Raw genomic sequence first — 20,716 nt, forward strand, 5'->3', positions numbered from 1 at the left:
TGTAGAATAATTAAACTGTGTCCAAGAATCTCACTAAAACCAGCTGAATACATGCATTTTATTAATCTTGAGCGAGTATATTTTATATTATCTTTGATTTGCAAGATTTTAGCCTTTTTGACTTGAGATATGGGTATCGTATTTTTTTTTAACTTTCTATGAACAAATCAAGGAAACACTCAAACAATGCTCTACTTTTTATTTATACACAAATACAGAAATTTACACAGGGGACAGTGACACATATAGCAGCTGAGCTCCACCAATCCACTGCAGTCCACAGTGGACTAGGACTCAAATTACTATGAACAGCTAATTAACTGTCACTACACAAACAGCTTTTGCGGTGCAACTGTGGAACAAATCCACACACACAAATCTTACCTTTGTGAAAACATTGTTATTGTTGTTTTTCCCAATGGTATTGGCTAAGTTTATCGCAGGCCTTTGTGTTTTCGCCACTGCAAATCTCATTCGTTTCAAAATTTTCATTATGTGCAAAAATATGTAAATGTGAGTAGGCATATGCATAGATTTTCTTCTTCGTTGAAATACCAGTTCTACTAAACCTCACTTCCTTTATTCCTTCAGCAAAAATATTTCAAAACATAATGCATAATTCCTTTTCTGGCGTCACATACATATTACATATTACATGTCAGATGCAATAAAATTCTTTTATATAGATGTAATAATAATAATGACTTGTTAACATCTCTGTGCACACATTAACAACAGAAATCTCTGGGATAATGGAGCTATTCCTGGTCTTTTTCTTCACCGTGTGTGATGATGTGCACCAAGTTCTTGTAGTCTAAGTTTCCAGCTACATCTGGAGGGAACGCTGCAAACATCTGTTGCATCTAAGGGCAAGAAGTATAAACAAATGATTACATTTTTGAGTGAATACAGAGAAAGCAAAAATTGGATGTAACACTGGGAGAGGTGGCGATCTGACCTCTTCAGGGGAGAACCTGTCTGCCTGGGTTGTGAGCATCTCTGTCACACTGTAAGGAGAAGCCGTGAGGATGAGCAGCATAGACATTCACCTCATTAAACATCAGCAAACTGAGCAGTTACTCACAAGTCTTTCTTTAATGTTCCCTTTCCCTCAGGATCAAACACTTTGAAAGCATTGAGGATTGTCTCCTCTGGGTCAGCACCTGAAGATAAACAGTGGTAACTCCAATAAATGTAAAACAAATTAATACAATATTAAATAAAATAGTAAAACTTTTTTTTTAACAAAAATTGCCATCATCCTGAACATTTGTAACTTGTTAATCACACACTTTATATAATCAGGCTCTGTACTATAGACAACCCCTCCTCACCTTTTAGTTTCTCTCCAAACATGGTGAGAAAGACTGTGAAATTAATCGGTCCTGGTGCCTCTTTCAGCATCTCATCAATCTCCTCTTGCTTGACATTTAAACGGCCTAGGGAAGGATGGCATTAAGGCTTTACTCTACTGTGTATTGTGCTTCTTGATTAATTGATATATGGACTGTTCACTAAAACATCTAACAAAATTTTGAAAAAAGAACCATCACAATATCCCAGAAACCCATGATGGCAGGACTAAACCTTTTGACTTGACATATGAAAAGCAGCAAATGCAAATATGCAACTCAGTGAAACTGAAAAATGTTAGTGTTAATTCTCAAGCATGTTTACTTGGGAATTTAATTCAAAACAAAAACAACTTCTGTCAATCAGCACAAAGGAAACACGTGCACATATAGCAGATGCACAGACGGTCCTACCTAAAGCTGCAAATGTGTCTCTCAGGTCGTTCTTGTCAATGAAACCATCTCTGTTTTGGTCCATGATGGTGAAAGCCTGCAGAGGATTTTTTGCATGCTGTTTCTCCAAGTATGCACAGTTAACATTCACCACAGAATAAAGTGCTCAAACTCAATGTAAAAGAAAATATTTGCCAAAGCACTGACTTCTTTAAACTCCTGGATCTGGGCCTGTTCAAACATGGAGAACACATTGGAGCTGGCTCCCTCTGCTCTCCTCTTTGCTTTCTTGGGTGCCTGCAGGATTCGACAATGACACTCTAATTAGATCCAATACTAATGGCACACTCATCACCTGGCTCTCTGCTTCAGTTTCTCTCATTATTGGTTTTACTGTGACACATGCGCTTATAATAACAAGTCAATGATCAGCAAACTTCAGAGTGTGTGGGGGCATTAATTGGACCAACAGGCACGGTTTATAGCGGGGCATGCATTTCATTAGAACGGATTACAAACACTGTCAGTTTGTTATGGAAATATTTACTCAAGACTCCAGTTTTGTGAGAATGCAGACTAAAGCCTGGGGAGGGTGTGGTCCACTGCCCACACTCCCACAGTCCCCAGATCACATGAGGGATTATTTCTGTAAGGACCAGGCAATGACAGAATGGTACACAGTCCTGTTTGATCAGAAATCCCTCAGAGGCAAGGATTATGTCGAGCTATTTACATGACTGCCGAGGAAATGTGAAAAACACTGTAAGGGGATGCGGCGTGATGACATCACACTGCTTGAAATCACGGGCCTCTCGACAGCTGCTGTCTAACCCTTGTTGTGGATTAGCTCTTGAGAACTTGCATATATCACGGACGGGACCTCTTGTACTCAGCTTTATTTGCTTCTTTATTTTGTTGTAACAGGACTCATACAATTGGGGGACATAAAGGAGACTTGCTGCTGTTGCTGCCCAGTAGAGCTGGAGACGGGCCAACAGAGACGCTATTGTTCAGAATTATACATTAAGTTATTCTTGACTTGTTTGTCATCTGCACCTGTTGCTCTTTTCCTCGCCTTGTCTCCTCTACTCTCATTTGTCTCCTCTTTCCTGTCCTTTCTGCCCATCTCATTACCGCTACTATTCTCTTTGTCCTGGCTTGTTTTCCCTTTTCTTACACTGTTTAATGGTCTCCTTGTTCCCTCAAATGTCTCTGGTTTCTCTCCTCTCCTCCTTCCTTCCTCCTGTCTCCTCTTCTCATCTCCCTCACTCCTCTTTTTTCTCTCTTTCTCCCCTCCTCTTCTTTCTTCCACTCTCCATGGTAAAACCAACACATATAGTTTTTAGAAGGAATCCCATTATTGTGAGTAGACAAAATCCATAAGTCATCAATAGGACAACCGGAGCACTGTCCTATTGATGCTTTTTTAATCTTTATTCAGTACCATTAAGCATATTGACATGAAGTGTATTGATTGGTTATTATTGGTGTGAGTAGAGCGAGATGTATAATTCATCAATGAATAACAGTAGACTATACAAATATATTACTTATATAATATACTGCATAAATCTAGCAGCCATGCAGCAGAAACAGAATGTCGTCTTTCAGTCTAATGAGACTCTAAACAAGATTAAATACAACAGCAATGAAATCTGTGTCCACTCACCATATTTCAGTGGTAGCTGAAAGAGGACCAAGCAGTATCCTTGGCTTTATGATGGAGCAGCACACAAAACAAGGGGTAAATATACTGACCCCTCTCCTCTATAACAGTGCATGCTTAAGGGCTATAAATACTTCATTCCTTCTTTAGGCAGAGACCCAGGTAAAATGGGTTATTCCCTCACCACCCACAGCCACCATTGTCAGAGTTCATGAGATTTAGGGACAATAGCCAAACACATACCCCACTACTGTGACCCAAGAATAACAACAGGACATAGCTTTGGCTGAGGATGGACTGTTGTGTTTGTGACTGACAGTAATACTTGATGGGATCTATCATCCAGCTGTCCTGTTAGTGCCCCACAGGGAGCGAAGCTATGCTCAGATGGGAGCTGTTTCTTGGTAGCACAATAAACGGAACTGTTAGCTAAAGCTTTGTGAGCCCCAGTAAGTATCAATCATAAACGGCTTGCCAAGCTGTGGAAAACGTTAGTGGGAATCATTGTTCATATGACATGTTTCACCAACAATGCTGTTTGGTTTTTTTCTTACAGCAGTGACAGTTCTCGATTCATAACAGTGAGTTAGAAAAGGTTGCACAGTGCCACAAATCTAGCTTTTGTTTTACTAACAACTTAATAGACATAAAATTAAAATTGTAGAATTGTAGAAGCAATATTTAGATGATTTAAAATGAAAACAAAAGTCTACATATATGAATGTCCAATCCAAAATATTACTTTGTGATCAGGTACATAATATTTATTGTTTTACTTGATATAGAGTTAATGTCACACTGGCATAATATGTAAAGTAATATAATGCAATTTCACAGCCTCAAACATAAAACTATATCAGTATCACACTCATAAGTAACGCATTAAAGTTCCCCTCTTCTTTGATAATGTGTTTTGCTTATTGTTACTGGATGTTCAAGCTTCATTGTGCAGAATGGTGTTTGTGCTGAGTTTAACACTAGACTGTTTCCACCGTCACATGCTGAAGGAGGAGAGATTTATCTGTACTTGCCTCAAATCTCAGTTTAACACATCTACAGCATGTGAGGGCATCATTTTGTGACATTGCAGTTAGTGAGGAAGCAGACAGTGGTTTATCACATAAGTGTGAGGGGGAAATTTAAAATGTCCGGAGTACACGGTTACTGAGAATTGGCTTCACACAGACACCAATTACAATTTAGAAATGAACAGTATTTAATTGTTTATAAATGGAATCAAATTATTTGGGTCGGTTTAGCCGAATGCCATAGGACTTCTGACAATAGTTTTGGATGAACCAACTCCTTTGGGCATTTAGAGGACTTCTGACACAAACTAGCTACTTCTCCATCCTCCCCAGAATGATTAGTGGCTGAGCTTTTATTCATTGGTAATTACAATGTTGTGTTGTGATTTATTAAGATTTTTTTTTCCTAATATTATCCTGAAAATTACAAATGTCAGCCATATGCTTTTTGCAACCGCTCTTTCACAGTAGATATTTTGGCATTAAAAGCACATGTGTAATTAATAACCTCAATTAAGCCTGTGCTGCAAGTACATGTTCCAGGTACTAGGCCCTATTTGTGCGTAATGGTCCACAGGCATGACTGCTGGAGTACCTGCATCATTAGTGTTATAAGTCCCCGATGTGCTTTTCCTGCTTTGATGTGAAGGGACTTTGAGCTATAGCCATCTGAAACAAATGCTTTAAATGCTTCTCACAACTAGCAAACAGACACAGAGTTTAAACCTGCACTGAAGCTTGACAACTGAAACTTGAGAGCACAGAGAATGTTTAACAGTAGGGATTACATGGTCAGGACATGTGAAGTGGAGTTGGATGTTTTGTCACACTGCAGATGCCGACTTTATTTCCCTGATCAGTCACTTACACATGCTGTCCAGTAGGTGCTGCTAGAAACCCACAGCATTCAGCGCCCATCCCACCACATTGAGCTGAAGTTAACTCCTGCTTAGTAGCACTCAATTAGCTCCCTGCTGTGTATACATTTGTGGTGCCATCTGATTTTAAATAAATACCTAGTTGTTTCGATATTGCTACAAATAATTCCGTTTGTGTGGCGTACTTTTAGTTCCATTTAAATTACTTGGGAACTCATCTGCATCATGCACCAAATGAGGTATGAAATTATGTATGTCTATGTTTTTTTTTTTCATAAAAAGTGCAGGACATTATTACATTTTAAAATTAATACTGTAAAAAAACTTTATATGTCACACTAGTCAGCCACTCAGTGAAATATAATTTTTTACTAAAATCAGTGGAGATGCATAGTTACGTTGTGGTGTGTCCGATTTGTAGGACATTCATTTGGGAGGGCAACATTTTGAAAGAATGTCCTGTATAACATACTGCGTATTACCTCTGCTGTTAATATGGCGCTAGAAAAAAGAAGGGAGCCATGTCTCATTGTCAATACTTGTTTTATCAGGTTAAAGTGTGATTAATAAAAAAAATACAGAATTGCACATATTGCTGATTTTGAGATTGAGCCTTGCTTCTGCTTACCGATTTAAAATCATACTGTTATATGTAAGTTTTTTCAGCTTAGAGACCTTTCACATTTTATCAGGTTATGATTCTGCTTTGTTTTAAGTCAATTATTGATTAGATGAATTTGTAACCAAGGTAAAAAGTAATCAAAGATGGTCAATGATTTACACACGCATTATATTCACCAAAAACCTAGAGGTAGAACTGTTAAGCAGCTGTTAGAAATTCTGTAGATGCTGTCAGACTGTCCTACTAAAGAATATCATAGCGAATCTTAGACAACACTATATGTACTTATTGTAGCTATTGCTGCCGACATTAAACTATGCAAAGCACAGCACACTTTCTTCTGAAGCACTGCGGTTTAGGTGCTTCTTTTCCCACCATAAAATCTTCAAAAGAGCTCTGCTATCGCTCATCAACAATATGCAATTTCATTAAATATGTCAGCATATTTCAAAGAAACACAGTCATTTCAATTCCCTCATTCAGTGACCTCATCAAAACAATCATTTTCTTGCTCTTGGATAATTTCCCCTCTGTGCGTACAGTCCTCATTTTAAGTAACCGTGTGTTACTTTTTAGATTAAGCTTTTTCACAATGATGTATTAATTTGAAGGGGGTGACAAGGTTAGTGGAAGAGGCCCTCAGTGCATTGTTGATGACGGCGGTGAATGTGGGGTCAAGACTATATTCAGAAGTACAGACCTGATTGAGGCCAAGATATTCGGCAATTTTTCATAATGGATGAATGTGTATTCGGGGGCCTGTCAGAAAAAGAATCAGAGTCTGGAGGTGGAGATTGTGGGTTTAAGTCCCACCTGGGTCCGCACACAGTCTGAGTGCTCTACATTTTTGTTAAGCCAGAACAGAGTGTTCCTATCTGGAATCTGAAAATGTCAGTGATTACAAACACCTTGCTTGTTCTGCTGGTGGGAAAAAAAAAAACAGGTTTTATGATGTGAGCAAGGTGTACTATTGGTCATAGAGACAAGGTTGAAGATTTAACAGAGAAATATGTACATCTTTACTTACTGAAGTGTCCCGAATCTCCAACACGTGTCGTTCCTCCAGCTGTCCGTTGTCCCTTTCACCTCTGTTACTGAAATGTGTATCTCAGTTACTGTATATAAAGAAAGCATTAGTTAATAGCAAAATGTGTTGTATAGTGAGCATATGTTTACTTAATTACTTCATTACATTTAGACAAAAATCTTCTATAGAAACAGTCAAAACCATTTTACTCACTACCTTCTTTATCATATTTGATTTCAACATTTATGCTTATCCCTGAAGCCACAAATAAAATGCAATAAGCAAAACTTTTAATAATCTTCCTTCAGTTTCCTTTTAGGTTTTTGTCTATGACAGAGAAATATGTCATTGTCCCCCAGGGTGCTAAGAATATGACTCATGAGCATATTATTTTCTACCTTGGACTGATTTTCATAAAGGATATTGGCTATAGGAGCTACTGTACACTGTGAAGCTGGTGCACGGCAATCAGAAGGTGGAACATGCATTACACCATTACTTTCGATAGATGCCTTCACCTGGTTATAATGGTATAATTAATGGAGGAAATCACACAATGCCCAACTGCACATAACCTTGCTTCTAACACTGTCGTGTCAGCAGGGGGAGCCCCTTGCCCCAGTGTTGAAGCAGTACAGTACCCTGTACCTGAGCTCCCTGACCAGAGGAGCGAGTTATTTAAAGTAGACAAAGAACACCCTCATTCTGTATTAAGTGAGATAAAGTAACGTGTGTGACCGTCTTCATTCGCATAATATGTTGCTGCCATTAAATAATTAGCACAATCTTGAACACTGTTATAACACTTAGACTATTTGTGGTCCAATATAAAATACAAATATGATATTATTTTGCGTGCATGCATCATTTTACACTGTTATTCATTTTAATTATGAATGCATAATTATGGATGAAAAAATAATTACAGTGAAAGTGGCTTTGACCAGCTACTAATAGAAAAAAATATATTAAATATTCTATCATATAAAATGTTACACTTTGACTATTATTTCTTAGTAAAAATGTCTAACTGAAATGAATTTTATAAACAATATAAACCCACTATTACAACTTTATAATTAAAAATCTATGCATAGCACTTAAAAGTGATTATTGAATAATACGATTTATTACTTTTATGTTACATTTCCTTTAACATTTTAGCTTAAAATGCTGTATTTTTATCTAATGTGCGTAAAACGACACGTGAACTAAGTGAAGTTCTAATAATAGACTAAGTCTGTCGATAATGTAGCTTATTTTAATTTCCAACGCCGCCTCTAATTACACTGTCCCATGTGCTCCTGTCATAAACACGCCAAAAAAGTAGGCTTGGCTAAATTCCCTGAACTCCACTAATCTACACATCATCTCCTTCCCTTTTCCAGACGGTATTGATCAAGCCCGGGCTTTACGTCAGTATTGATAACTTTGCCAAAGCAAAATCAAGTGCAATTGTCCAGTTAATGTTGAGGACGGAGGCTCGGATACACTTGCTCTTTACTTTTCACAGAGTCGGGCACCTGGCCAAAAAAATATCGTCTACTTTTTTCCTCCCTTCTTACTTGTATAAAAAAAAACATGCTGGCAGACCTGTCAAACATATCGTTGGACTCTCGTGTTAAGTCTGTTCGTTACTTTTTTTTCTCAAAGTGGGACCTGTGATCGGAAACGTTGTTTAACGAGGGGGAATCCAGCCCACATATTTATTGCAGCCGCTGAAAAAAATCTCCTCAATATCCCCCAAGATGGCCGCCGATGTAGGATCGATGTTTCAATATTGGAAGAAATTTGATCTACGGCGGCTTCAGGTTAGTGCTATTCTCACCTTTCTTGGCTTATTTTTGCAGCGGTATGTCTTGTTACTGTACTCCGGCGTGTGCTATCTCGTTTTAGGTGAATGCAAGGCGAAAGCTGGCGGTGTTTGCATTGATAGTTATTAGAAATTGATCCCTCTTCTGCCTTTGTTCAGTTCAATCATTGATCAGCGGTGGAGCGACCGTAGAGCAGCACAGCCTCTGTTAGCCACACCGATCTGGGATCAGCACCGCGGACAGCACTGCTGTTTACATGCATTAGCTTTTCTGCTTTTTTTTTTTTTTTACTCTTTATTGCCCGCGACAACCTCCGCCGTACTTACATGTACGGAAACTTTTAATGCGCCCCCGAATCTCGGTTCCTGGACGTAGGCTCTAACTTTTTCACCCAGCCTAATGTTTTATGCGGTTTGTGTCGACGAGCCGTCGCGTTGCTGCTGCATCTTTCAGTAGGCTGGAGGAACAATTTTCTGATGGGATTTTACATTTTGGTAGCTTTAGCAAATAGCATGCTGGGAAGTTTTCTTTGTAATTGGGAAAGTTTTATTTTGCGGACCTTAGCGATTGTGGTCGGACATTTTATGGTGAAAAATATTTTCTACATGTAACGACATTTAGAAACACAAGTCGTCACATATTAACCGACCATAGTTATTTTTTGGGGTTTTTTTAATGCAGATTTTAAGTGAGTAAACGCTGGACGGGTACAATATGTCGCTGGCACAAAATGTTTGCTGCTAGCGTGGAGAATGTGTCAGGTGAGCAGTTTATTTGAATCCCAGCCGTAACACGAACATATATATTACCGTTAAATGGCAAGTCCGTAGCCTCTAGCTCAACCCGCTGAGCTGAAAGTTGAATTATAAACCATAATCCTGACAGGCTACATGCTTGTATTCCTGAAAGCAAACGTTGAAATAAGGTAGGAAAAGCTAAACGCTGTTATCACTGTCCACTCGCCCCTTCCTCCCCTTCTCCTCCCCCCCTCCTTCCCCTTCCTCTCTCCCCTCCTTTCCTCTCTCCTGAAGCCGCATAGGGCTGATCGGCCGTGGGGGCTGTGTAATTGTATTCCCCGCTAATGTTTGTAAATCAGCCTCGGCCGGCGCAAGGGCACCGCATGTGCCGTTTGACTGATGTTCTGTAATATGAGAAATGACAGGAGCATGGCAGTCCGGGTCCCTCGGAAAAGCCTACCGAGGAGGAGAAATCAGATCTGGTGGCTCTCGGTTCTCTTGTGTTGGTCGAGTGTTATTCCAGCTCCCAGCCTCTGCACCCCTCTCACTCTCTCTCTCAGTCTCCTCTCACTCTCACACACACACACACACACACACACACACACACACACACACACACACACACACACACACACACACACACACACACATCCACGCTGGGATCCAAAGGGGGCTAGGGAGCTATTGTTGTTGGAGCTTCATGTAGCGTCCTCTGTGCAGGCTCTCATCTTGATTCACCCCGGCTTCACGGGGGAGAGTAACATTCATGACAGATGTGTACATTTAGGGTTTTTCATTAAATGTGACTGAGTAGCCTGGGAGCTAAATCTGAACTGGCCCTTAAGGATGTCCAAGCCGTTGCCTAGTGTCATGAGCAGTGATGTAGTGGTTTATATTAAAAAGGGTAGCCTCCAGCCACTGATCTTTATAAGACACACAACTACTAATATTAAGAAAAAAATTCATGATACCTACAGAAAGTGTTCATTCATGCTTATGTTCCCTTGAATGACCTTATCCTTGTGTAAAATGACTCACTTGCTACTCACAGTAGTAGATTTTCTGCAGATGGATTATTGTCAGCTTATGAGAATCGACACATAATTCCACTGATAAGTAAGAGGTGGAAGGTGAATGAAAATAACATTGCCTCCCTGTTCTGGGGCTTTGCATATTTCTATAGTATACAGCCCATATTATACTGTAAAGTATAAGGACAACCCTGCTAACCACCTCAAATGTATTAGTAGTAATACCTCTACGAGCCAAAATTCACATCTATATAAATTGGCTTTAGCATCATCATTTTTTAACTTTAGCTTTTCCAAGTGCACGTCTGCTTTGACAGTCGTTTTTTGATGATGATGATTTTTTGAACCCAATTGCAAGGTTTTATCAAAGTGTTGTCAATGGTAATTTTACATGTGTTGCAGACGTGTTATAGCACATTAGACACATGCATGTGTTAAAAGTGGTGGCTTGTGATAAAAAGTTATTTCCTCTTTTTTAACTGAAAGTGAGTTCATTTAACACTGAAACTATTATTATTTCACAGGACTAGCATGGATTTGGTGACATTGTCTCATTGACAGCAGCTGTGTGGTAAACATTCTTCTGGCTGCAAACATGCCTGTAGCTTTGACTGTGACATCCTCTGCTACATGTGTAATTAATCAATTACTTACAATATCTCTCAGTTAGTCATAGTTTTTTTTTTAGCAGTGTAAAAACCATTACACCTTCACCATCCAGTCAATGTTGGAACATATTTTCGCTAGCTACAGCCTACCTATATTAGCAGGTTATGCTGGAACATCTGCTTTCTCATTACAAGTTATTATATCAGTAAACTGAGATTGCAGGTTTTTTAGTGTTTGTGCAATAGATTTGTGTCTCCCGAGTTGTCCAGGATGAATAATTCACCTGCAGGCTGATGAAAAGAGGGCAAGGAAAGTGCGAAGCACTGAGGTGGAGTGACCTTGGTTCCTGCTGGCTGCAGGTCACCCGGCCGTTGCTGTGGTAATCATTCACACCAGCCAGATGGCATTTCCGTGGGCGAGCATCAAAAGGACGGGTCAGGGTCTGTTCTGCCAGGTCCTGCCAGGCCCAGAAACAACTCCAGTGCAGAACTAGGGGAGAGAGCAGTGAGGCTGTAGAAAGATTTTGCAGAGCCAGGTGAGGACAAGGTGTGGTGAGACCAGGTGGAAATGAAATTTGATCACAGTTGTGGTTTTTGTTTTATCTTGTTGGCAGAATTAGTGTTTTATCTAGTTAATTCATTACACATTTTGCTGCCTTTAATTGGCCTTCAAGCACACAGAAAATGGATTTATATGGATATCATCATAGCCCACCAACAAGACTCATTTTTGATTTTACTTCAGAAAAACTTGGGCACCGCGCCTTTACTACCACTTACTTTAATCCCTTTGTTGTTTTTAGCAATGTCGCAATGCTGTGCTCATATGGCGAAATAATGCTCCACTTATTTGTTACCATTTCTTAGCCTTGTTTCCATCCTCTCTTCCATGAATCTAAAAGACAGTGGGGTTTTAGATCAGGAACAAAAGCTTGTGATTGTACTACATTTAGCATGACTCAGTTGCTCTGGTGTCAGCTCTAATCCACACACAGAGACAACAGTATTGCCAAACAGTGAAATTGCTTTGCAGCCTGTGAGCCTGGCTGCCTCCGCTGCCAGCCTGCTCTGTGTGCTGTTTGCCAGTAGCTCCCACACACACACACACACACACACCAACCCTGCAATCTCAAATTGGCTGTGAAAATCGGTCTGTGTCTTCCCTTTCATTCATGCTTTCATATATTTGTTTGCTGATATTGTTAATGTCACATGCATCAGTATAATCTCATTGTAGTGGAGAGTAAGTAAGTCCATAGTGCCTCACATCTTATATTATTTATTATAATGACTGTATCATTTAATTCATATGCTAGGATTGATATAAAAGGGTTTAAAGATGACCTCCACAGAGGGTGCCACATGTGCTTACTTAAAGAAAGCCTTTTGTTTTCAGATTTTTACAAATCTTCAGCAGATGTAAGTGCTACTGTTAAATGGCAAAGCTGCCCCACCATCAAAATAAGGACCGGCTTAAGGTATGCATTTCTTCTGTATAAACATTTCTCAACATGCTTTCGTTACCACTTCTGTGAATTGAATGGGTGGGGCATGTCTGTTATGGTACCACATCTTTCGGGTTGCCCCCTTCTTACTTTGACAGTGACAACAAAGCAAATAAGAAAAAGGGGGTAGCTTTTACAGGACTATGTGGTGCAAATTGAGATGTGAAATCCAGGAGCCATAACCCCAGTACATAAAATGTAGGGAACATTAGAGAGCGAGAGAAGTGAAGCAGACTTCAGCATTAAGCTGTTTAACCTCTCAGTGTAGCATTAGTAGTAGAGACTTCAAAGCAGATGCTTCAGCGTTGGAAGCAGAATGACAAATGGGTTTAGAGACAGCTACGGTGAGCATTCTCACAGGAAGACTAGGCCTGTCATTAATGTCAGCTTAATCACTTTGACCTTCCTTCAAGCAGATTTCCATACCTATCCAATCATTTTGCCTTGCTTGTGTTGCTGTTTGCAAGACGGCTGTATTTGCCACTGTTTGATAAGCCCTAGTGGAATGATGTTACTGTCTATATCTGTAATTGCAGACTTGAAATGCCCAGAAAGTTGTAATTTTAAATGTTGAGATTATGCAAACTAGTAAAACACCTTTTATTTTTACTTACCACTAATGGCATCTAGTCATGCAGATAGTTTTGTTTCATTTTTTTAGGTTTTGACGTACAGCTGTGATCTCTGGTAAGTGCAGTTTCAACGATGTGTGGTTTTTGAAATTTATTTTCGAAACATCTATTGATATGAACAATTTTGAAACTACCATTTATTTTTTAATCAATCATTTGTAACCAACATTCTTCAACGTTTATTATTAATGGGCTCTGTAAGGCTCTGCCATGTAGCTACTACTGTGTCAGCAGCGACAGCAAAGATGTAAAGCAGGTCTTCCACCTTACTCCAACATTGTACACCATGTACCAATTGAGGGTGGATTTTGTTTAAAGGCTGTTGTAGTCTGTAGTGAAATATACCAGTTGCAGCACTGAGCGAGTTGCTTCAGACATTGCTCCAGAAATAAATGGAAAAACAACATCCATTGTTTTTAACTGATCATAATGGAAGATGCCTTTATTGTATATAATTTTTATGACTTTTTTATGGCAAGTTCTTCATGTATTATTTCTCTACCTCTGTAGTTTGCAACTTAAATTGCGTACTATGCGGCAATATGTACATAAGATTTTATGAGCTGGTCCGTAACTAAAATGATGTGAAAGTTCTAAAAGTAAATGATGATGTACAGTAGCATGTATGATAGTAATGGATCAGGGTCATGCTGCAACCACCTCAAAAAATGTTTTTACTAACTATTCTGTCATTATGCTCTTTTTGCTTTATAAAAGCAAAAATACTTATACATACAGAGAAAAATTCAAACAAAGGACGCTCGCAGCTTTTCTGTTGTGTGGTATGTGCAAAAAAAGCACTATCCCCAATGTTTCAGCAGGAACGCCCCCTTGGTAGTTGACAGTGCTTCATTGCAAGAGATGCCAGATTTTTCATAGCAGCGCGTTCTTGGTTCTGCTGCCTGTAGGCTAGAGCATTTGCTTTGCAGGAGTAAATAACCAGCTTTAACAAAACTTTAGGGACACATTAGTCTGCTGGAGGATAGCTCCATGGCGGCAGGGCAGCCTTTTCTTCCTTCACAGTGAGGCGAGGTGGAAGCATCAAGAGGAGCGAGGTAATGGCTCATTGGCATGGGAATAGACTGTGTCCTCTCTCCCTGCCGACAACTAGTCCCCTGTCCCAGTAAGTCCATTTTGAGCTGCATTTCTCCACTGTGGCCTTGGCTTTATTTGTTTTGACTGTCTGATGCCACAGACATATTGAACACCAGTCCTTTCTTGTTCATTATACTAGTCTTGCAATGAATCTCCCTGCCCTGTCTCTCTCAGTTTTGCTGTCTGTCTCTCTCTACAAGGCATGTTTCAGCTGTATGTGGCATGGTTTCACTTGCTGTATCCCATTTCTCTGTTGCCCATTTTGTCCCTCATGACTTTAAAAAAACATTCTTTTCTCTCACAGATGTGCGAGTGTCAGACTTTTGGTGTGTGTGTTTGTGTGTGTGTGAGATATTCTGAGGTTCGTTTCATGTAGTGTGGGTTAGCATGGTGTGAAGGGTGCTCCTGGGCCCAGCACACTCATGAGATCAATGCTTCACTAACCTTCTCCAGGTTGTCTTTGGGGATCTCAGATGCTCTCATTATATGCCACTGCTCAGAGTATATTTACTAGACAGGAGGAAGAGTAGTCTTGTGCATGCCACCCATTCATGAGGACCATTTGTCCTCATTTAAGTGGGAAGACCTGCGAAAGACGGGTCTTTAACAAGCGGGCTTTTTAAACCAGCATTTGTTATTACCAAGCAGATGTGTTCTTATTTATCAAAATATTACAAAAGGTGTGTTATAGCAAAAGCAGATGGATCAGGCTTGTTGTGTTAGCTGGCCTTGTCTTTGTGCAGCTGCTGCCACACACGCACAGTTAATTACTCTCTTATTCATCCCCAACAATGGGAAGGGGATAGAATAAATCTGAGCCACGCACTCTCGCTCCTTCACCAGGAAGGTGCAGACTGGGACCTTAAAGCGAGCAAGTGGCTTCAAGAGGTACAGTTTATCATTTTTAATGGAGAGGAACAGGAAGTGGAGACATGAAGCTGGGCTCTGTGATTTATACACCGGCTCAGTCAGTTGGGGGAGAAAAGAGCAAGTCTATCTCCCTGTCCACACCTTTGGTTTGCAGCCGCCGCTGCTCGAATCATACCCCTCTTGGCAGCCTCAGCTGCTCTTCAACACCATCAAAATACACTTGCACTTTGTCAGAGTCTCTCCAGGGCAATTACACAAGTGAATTTGCCTACCTAACCATACAGTTTTGGAAAAAGTTCTGCCATATTCATTTATTATGTGCTATTAGCAATTATATATTAACATATACATATGCAATTTAGATAGTTCAGGTATTTATAGTAGGAGATTCAGTATCATCCCAAAATCTGTCGGCATCCTCCATGTTCTTGTTTTGTTGTTTCCTGAAAAGTATGGTGATGTCATGCCTCTGTTGTCACCTGTTCATTTACTTTCGTAGTGGAGGGCATCAGGGTATTGATTAAGGTTTGCAACTGTGTTAGCAGCTCTGCCGGTGTGTAATATAGGCCTTGAGGCTATTCTGTCTTTTTGTTCAGTCTCACGAGTGCTTTCCAGACCTTGTAATCTTAATTAAATATGCAACTTTGATCGCAACAGGGTCACTATTTTTGCATTTAAATGTGGTCACAGACTCACCGCCACCACTGCCACCTCATCGGCTGACGGAAAGACAGACATTTTGAATCCTAATGCACAAAAAGGCTAAAAGAACAAAGAACTAAATTGAGTTTCTCCTTTTTTTTTTAGTTTCCCTTGTTAGCTTCCTGCTGCGTCCCCCCTACAGTTTTTTTCCCTTTTTTCCATATGAATTTTATGATATTTCCTTCCCTCCCCTCTCTGTCTCTTCCCTCTCTTTCTCTCACTCCTCAGCAGTTTTCCCCAGACAGGTTCCACAGTGTTTTAGAGGGGATGGATTTAATTGCTCTGTGGGGATTGGTTGGCTGTGCTGGGCTCGGCTGTTTAATTAGTGTACCCTGCCGGGATTGGTTTAATGCTTCATGATCTTGAAATTGTCTGATTGTTCAGCCCTCTGGGGACTCTCCCTGCCTACGTAGGCCAGCAAGTTTAGCTAAACATTGCTCCAGGCTTCTACTGTATGCGGCGGGAGGAAGAGTATGCCTAAGGATCTGAAATTTGGTTGAGGTGGAGTGGGGTGGGGGGTCAGCTTGTATGACAGATTAGGGATTGTCATGTGATGTAGACAGGTTTTATGGATTCTCCTCAGCATCTGATATCTTGTGATATCTTCGCAGACCTTACAGGCATGTTTATCATGTATTTAATTTCAGCATGATACCGTAAAGAAACAGTCTTAACTATTAATGCATCACTAACATTTAGACTGCAATTCTGTATTTCTTTACGATAAGCAAGTATATGGTTTTTAGCTAAAGCCAAACAAAAAAAGTTCTGCATTTGGTTTTCTGCTGAACCCCACAAGTTTCATTTTCTCTTAGCTGTCTGAATGGATGTGTTACATTCTCAAAGGAACTTCTCTTTCTGCATATTTTCCTGACCTGTTATAAATGTGTCGCAATGCTGCTGTGATGAGGCCATCAAGATCATCTTGTGTGGATCTCTGAATTATGTGCTTGGTCACCTTGAGTAAGGGGAGCTGAGGAAATTACATTTGTGTAAATGGGCACAGGGTGGTGTCTGTGTCCCCTCTGTAGCCTTTTACAATGCCCTTGGTTTTGTCCAATCATGGCAATGATGTTGACCTCAACAGTAAATGTGCTTGGCATCAGATCCCAGATTGGGGAAGAGTGTGCATCATGGCAGTGCAGACCAGTGCAGATAGTACCTATTGAAGGATAAGCTCATTCCGCTTCATCAGACTTATCAAGCCCACTCACTCAAAGAACTCAACCTTGAAGTGCATAAATCTCCAGTGGATGATAATAAGAATACCTTCCTCTGCCTCTCTGCCTGGACTTTATAATGTGTTTGTCCTCACAGTGAGTGATGACTGAGTGTTCTGGTGCAACAATGATTACTTTTTGTGTGAGAGCTTTCTCTATTAGGAATCCTCCAGGCACATGCCACGCAAATCATGTGTTTGGCTGTTGTCGACTGGTTCATCTGTGCTACATCCAGAGGGTCATTTTTTTCCTAACGCCTGTGTTTACTATTGCGTTTGCACCCTCTGAGACACCTAGCAGTTGCATATGATCACCAAGGCAATAGACCACATGGCAACTGAGCTGCTCCCAAATGAATCGCACCCTGTGCTTCAGCCCCTATCTCTCTAGGGGAGATGCCCTGATTACTGAGTGACTTTGTGCTTGTAGTTGAGGGCCCTCTCCAGCTGTTGGGATTGTTTGTGCAATGATAAGGAGTTGTGAGTAATCAGAGTTGGGTTGTGTAGACAGTCCTTCAATCTCTCTATTATGAATGTCTGTACATTTTATCCATTTGTAATGAATTTTAAGAACCACTTTTCATTTTTGCTTTATTTTTTTTAAATAATTGACAGGTCATATTGATAGTAATGGAGATATTCATTGTGCTCTGTTGATTTTATAGGGGGAACCTCAGGTCAACTGTAGATCATGGTCAAAGTCAACAATGTTGCTCTTCATAAATAAGCTACTAGACTTCATATTGCAGTACTGGGTCTTCTTTAAAGATAAAAATATTATTGCACCCCATCCCCCTCAGCCTTTCGGGCAGGGTGTGGGTCCAGCATCCGTCTAGACGTGCAGCATCATTAACCTGCCACGACCTCAACCCCTGATGAATTCACTCTCACATCCCCCTGCAGCCTAGAATTTGCAGCCCTCCTCCCATCCACTGGGAACTGGGGCTCCTCTGGACTGGCCATTAGAGCCACTAGCCTCTACTGGCAGGCATTAATAGACCAAGTGGCCGGAGCCTCTCTCAGACTGCTGAATAATTCAGACCGTCTGGGCCATGTCTAGTCCCGGGGCACAGGGGGATATGAACCGGGGATCAGGGTGCAGGGAGCTGTGTGGAGGTGCAGGGGTTAATAACAGGTCTGCGTCTCTGTGTCAGCAGAAGCTCAACCCCCTCCACCCCCAACAAACACACCCAACTCCACCCCACCTATGAAAGAATCCTATTCAGTTGATTAGATTTTTCACAATGGATCAATTTTTAATCAGCAGAGCATCTGACTACGGTCAATACAATTGTCGCCGGGAAGACAGTTGCTGGACAGCCGTCTTTATTTACAGGAATGTTTGTTTTTTACTGTATGCAGATGGAGAGATAAGAAACTGGCTAGCTCAGATCACTGCACCACAGCAGTCCCTGTCTTGTTCAGGCAGCGGTCTGGCCTCTGCATGTATGTCTGCAAAGACAAGTACCACTGTCAAGGCCACATCAAATTCAATGCTCTCTGATCATGCTTGGAAGATCTATTGTAAATATTAATTCACATCTGAGCAGAGTGGTGGATTAGTCCATTATCTTTTTCTGTGCAAAGTGTGGGACTGTCCAAAGAGACTTCTCTTACCCATTTGCATCTGCATAAGTAGGGAGTAGGAGTGAGGAGACAACAAACTAGCTGTAATACTGCCATCAAAATTTCATTGGGCTGTGGGGAGACCCTAACATGTTAAATAATGAGTTGCCCATAAACTTAATGTTCAGAACCTCTCTGCAACTGCTGACAACGTCTAGTTATGACTCAATACAGAGGCAGAATTATGAGGAGATAATCCTTCTTCAGAGTGTTCATTTTAGTACGATCTGGTTCTTAAACACCCAACCAAGTAGTCTTTGTGTGAAGGATCTTTGAGATTGTTAAAACCAAAGCTCATTCACAGGTGACATTTTGATGTAATATGAATACCGTACCTCCAGTGTGGGATAATTAGGAGCACCTTAACACGATAATTATGGTGGACATGTTGCATTTGTCTTTTGTTTCTCCAAACAAAGTATTGTTACACTGGACTTCAATGTAAATGACATAACATATTCAAAGTAGCAGGAATGCTCTGGCAACTGTACAGGCAAAATCAATTGCATACACACTTACAAAATAATCCCCCAAAAATATTGATTTATAATAATATTGTGTGCACATTGTCCCCTTAAAACAGTACAATGTTTCAGCAAGCAAGATCAACAGGTGCATTATTTAGGTATAATAAATAATGTTCTCTCTTGTGGGAGTTGTTAAACATGTACTTAAAAGTGTGCTGCTTAAAAATATGTTCATGTCATTCACTTCTCACAGTTGACAGCACAAGCTTAACTATTTAAACTCTATATTTTATTCCAGCTTTCTTTGCTTCCCACTGCAGGTGTATAATAAAAATAATGACAATAATTACAACAACTAAAAGCAAAGGCTGTCAATACAAGAAAACTGTCATGAAGCTATTGATTGCTAGTGCTGCCTACATTTGTAATTTTACCAGGAAAAAGTTTGGGCAATATGGTGTCAGGTTGGGTAAATTTTTGTATTATTGTGCACTTTATGGGGTAACATTTGTTTAACCATTCTTATGTGTCAGTACATGTGCCACATCTATGATTGTCTGAAAGCATCTAGCTGGTAGTGGCCTTATGCTAAGCCAATGTATATGATGCACTGAAAATAGGCCATTGTGTGCACATGATTTGTCTCTTTAAAATGAAAATCATTTAAAAATATTTGTATGATAGTTTAAAGAGTTTAGAATTTATTGGCCACGTGTAAAAGCATCTGTTATACAGTGTTCAGATCATTTAGTATTGTTTTCACTGAGTGAATATTGTTAGCTTAAACTTGTTTAGAAAGATCATATAAAAGTTCCTGACACATTAAAGAGAGAGATCTAATTATAATAACAATAGTATAATATAGTATTATGTAGTTTGTAGTTGTTATAAATAAAAGGAAGAACAGATGACACTGAGCAATAAAACAGAAGGACAGCGAGACAGCGATTTGAAAACTAGGAAGAAAAAGTTGGTTTTCTACTACAGTGGCACAAAAACAATAGATAATATTCAGGAGGAACATATTGTCTTTAAAATGCATGAACACAGATTGTAAGGATGGGGAGTAAGTGGGTGACAAAAAGCAATTGAGATCTTATGACCTTGTGCACATGTCACTTATACTGCATGTCACTTATAACCACACTTATAACCGTCAATGACAGACTTGTCATTGAGGGTTATGGTTTGAGACTTCTGATGATTATAAAAAGTCCAAAGAGAAGAAATATTGTGATTCTTTTATATACTAACATATCCATAGAAAGAGGTTGACAGTTTTTTTTTTTTTTTTTTGACCTTTCGGCTTATCCTGCGAGTTCAGGGTCGCCACAGCGGATTATTGTCCGCATGTTTATTTGGCACAGTTTTTACACCGGATGTCCTTCCTGACGCAACCCTCCCCAATTTCTACCGGGCTTGAACAGTAAAAACATAAATACAC

At 40.0% G+C, this 20,716-nt stretch overlaps 2 protein-coding genes across 13 annotated transcripts in view; one reads left to right on the plus strand and one right to left on the minus strand.

Moving 5' to 3' along the window:
* Positions 1 to 185: 185 nt before the first annotated feature.
* On the minus strand, positions 186 to 10,083 carry myl2b (myosin, light chain 2b, regulatory, cardiac, slow). Of its 5 annotated transcripts, none has more exons than XM_067522117.1 (9): positions 9,978 to 10,082; positions 6,967 to 7,054; positions 3,415 to 3,458; positions 1,953 to 2,042; positions 1,767 to 1,842; positions 1,335 to 1,439; positions 1,085 to 1,163; positions 959 to 1,007; positions 186 to 863 (listed from the first exon to the last, which is right to left on the minus strand). In XM_067522117.1, exons 3-9 carry the CDS (start codon positions 3,415 to 3,417, stop codon positions 759 to 761), a joined length of 507 nt encoding a protein of 168 aa, XP_067378218.1. In that variant the 5' UTR covers positions 3,418 to 3,458; positions 6,967 to 7,054; positions 9,978 to 10,082; the 3' UTR covers positions 186 to 758. The 5 variants fall into 5 exon arrangements, with proteins under 5 accessions (XP_067378218.1, XP_067378217.1, XP_067378220.1 ...); XM_067522116.1 differs by lacking the exon at positions 9,978 to 10,082 and adding an exon at positions 9,590 to 9,727; XM_067522119.1 differs by lacking the exon at positions 3,415 to 3,458 and having other exon boundaries at positions 9,978 to 10,083.
* The window catches only part of cux2b (cut-like homeobox 2b), an 84,774-nt gene continuing 72,353 nt past the window's right edge, over positions 8,296 to 20,716 (plus strand). For 2 of the 8 annotated variants that reach the window (XM_067522100.1, XM_067522101.1), the window contains exon 1: positions 8,296 to 8,777. In XM_067522100.1, the coding sequence (XP_067378201.1) occupies positions 8,715 to 8,777 (63 nt within the window). In that variant the 5' untranslated portion in view covers positions 8,296 to 8,714. Of the gene's footprint in view, positions 8,778 to 8,949; positions 9,542 to 9,566; positions 9,706 to 10,230; positions 11,693 to 12,552; positions 12,635 to 20,716 lie in introns of those variants that run through there. The other 6 variants (XM_067522107.1, XM_067522109.1, XM_067522106.1 and 3 more) reach the window with 5 other exon arrangements.

The sequence above is a fragment of the Channa argus genome, chromosome 11 (genome assembly GCF_033026475.1).
Source record: "Channa argus isolate prfri chromosome 11, Channa argus male v1.0, whole genome shotgun sequence".
NCBI classification, from domain to species: Eukaryota; Metazoa; Chordata; class Actinopteri; order Anabantiformes; family Channidae; genus Channa; species Channa argus.

Bases quoted from the DNA above. Each gene is read 5' to 3' on its own strand.
- myl2b (XM_067522117.1), bottom strand. The intron at 1,440-1,766 runs GTAGGACCGTCT...ATCCTTCCCTAG, and splicing joins AGACACATTTGCAGCTTTAG to GCCGTTTAAATGTCAAGCAA. The intron at 1,164-1,334 runs GTGAGGAGGGGT...GTTTATCTTCAG, and splicing joins GTTTGGAGAGAAACTAAAAG to GTGCTGACCCAGAGGAGACA.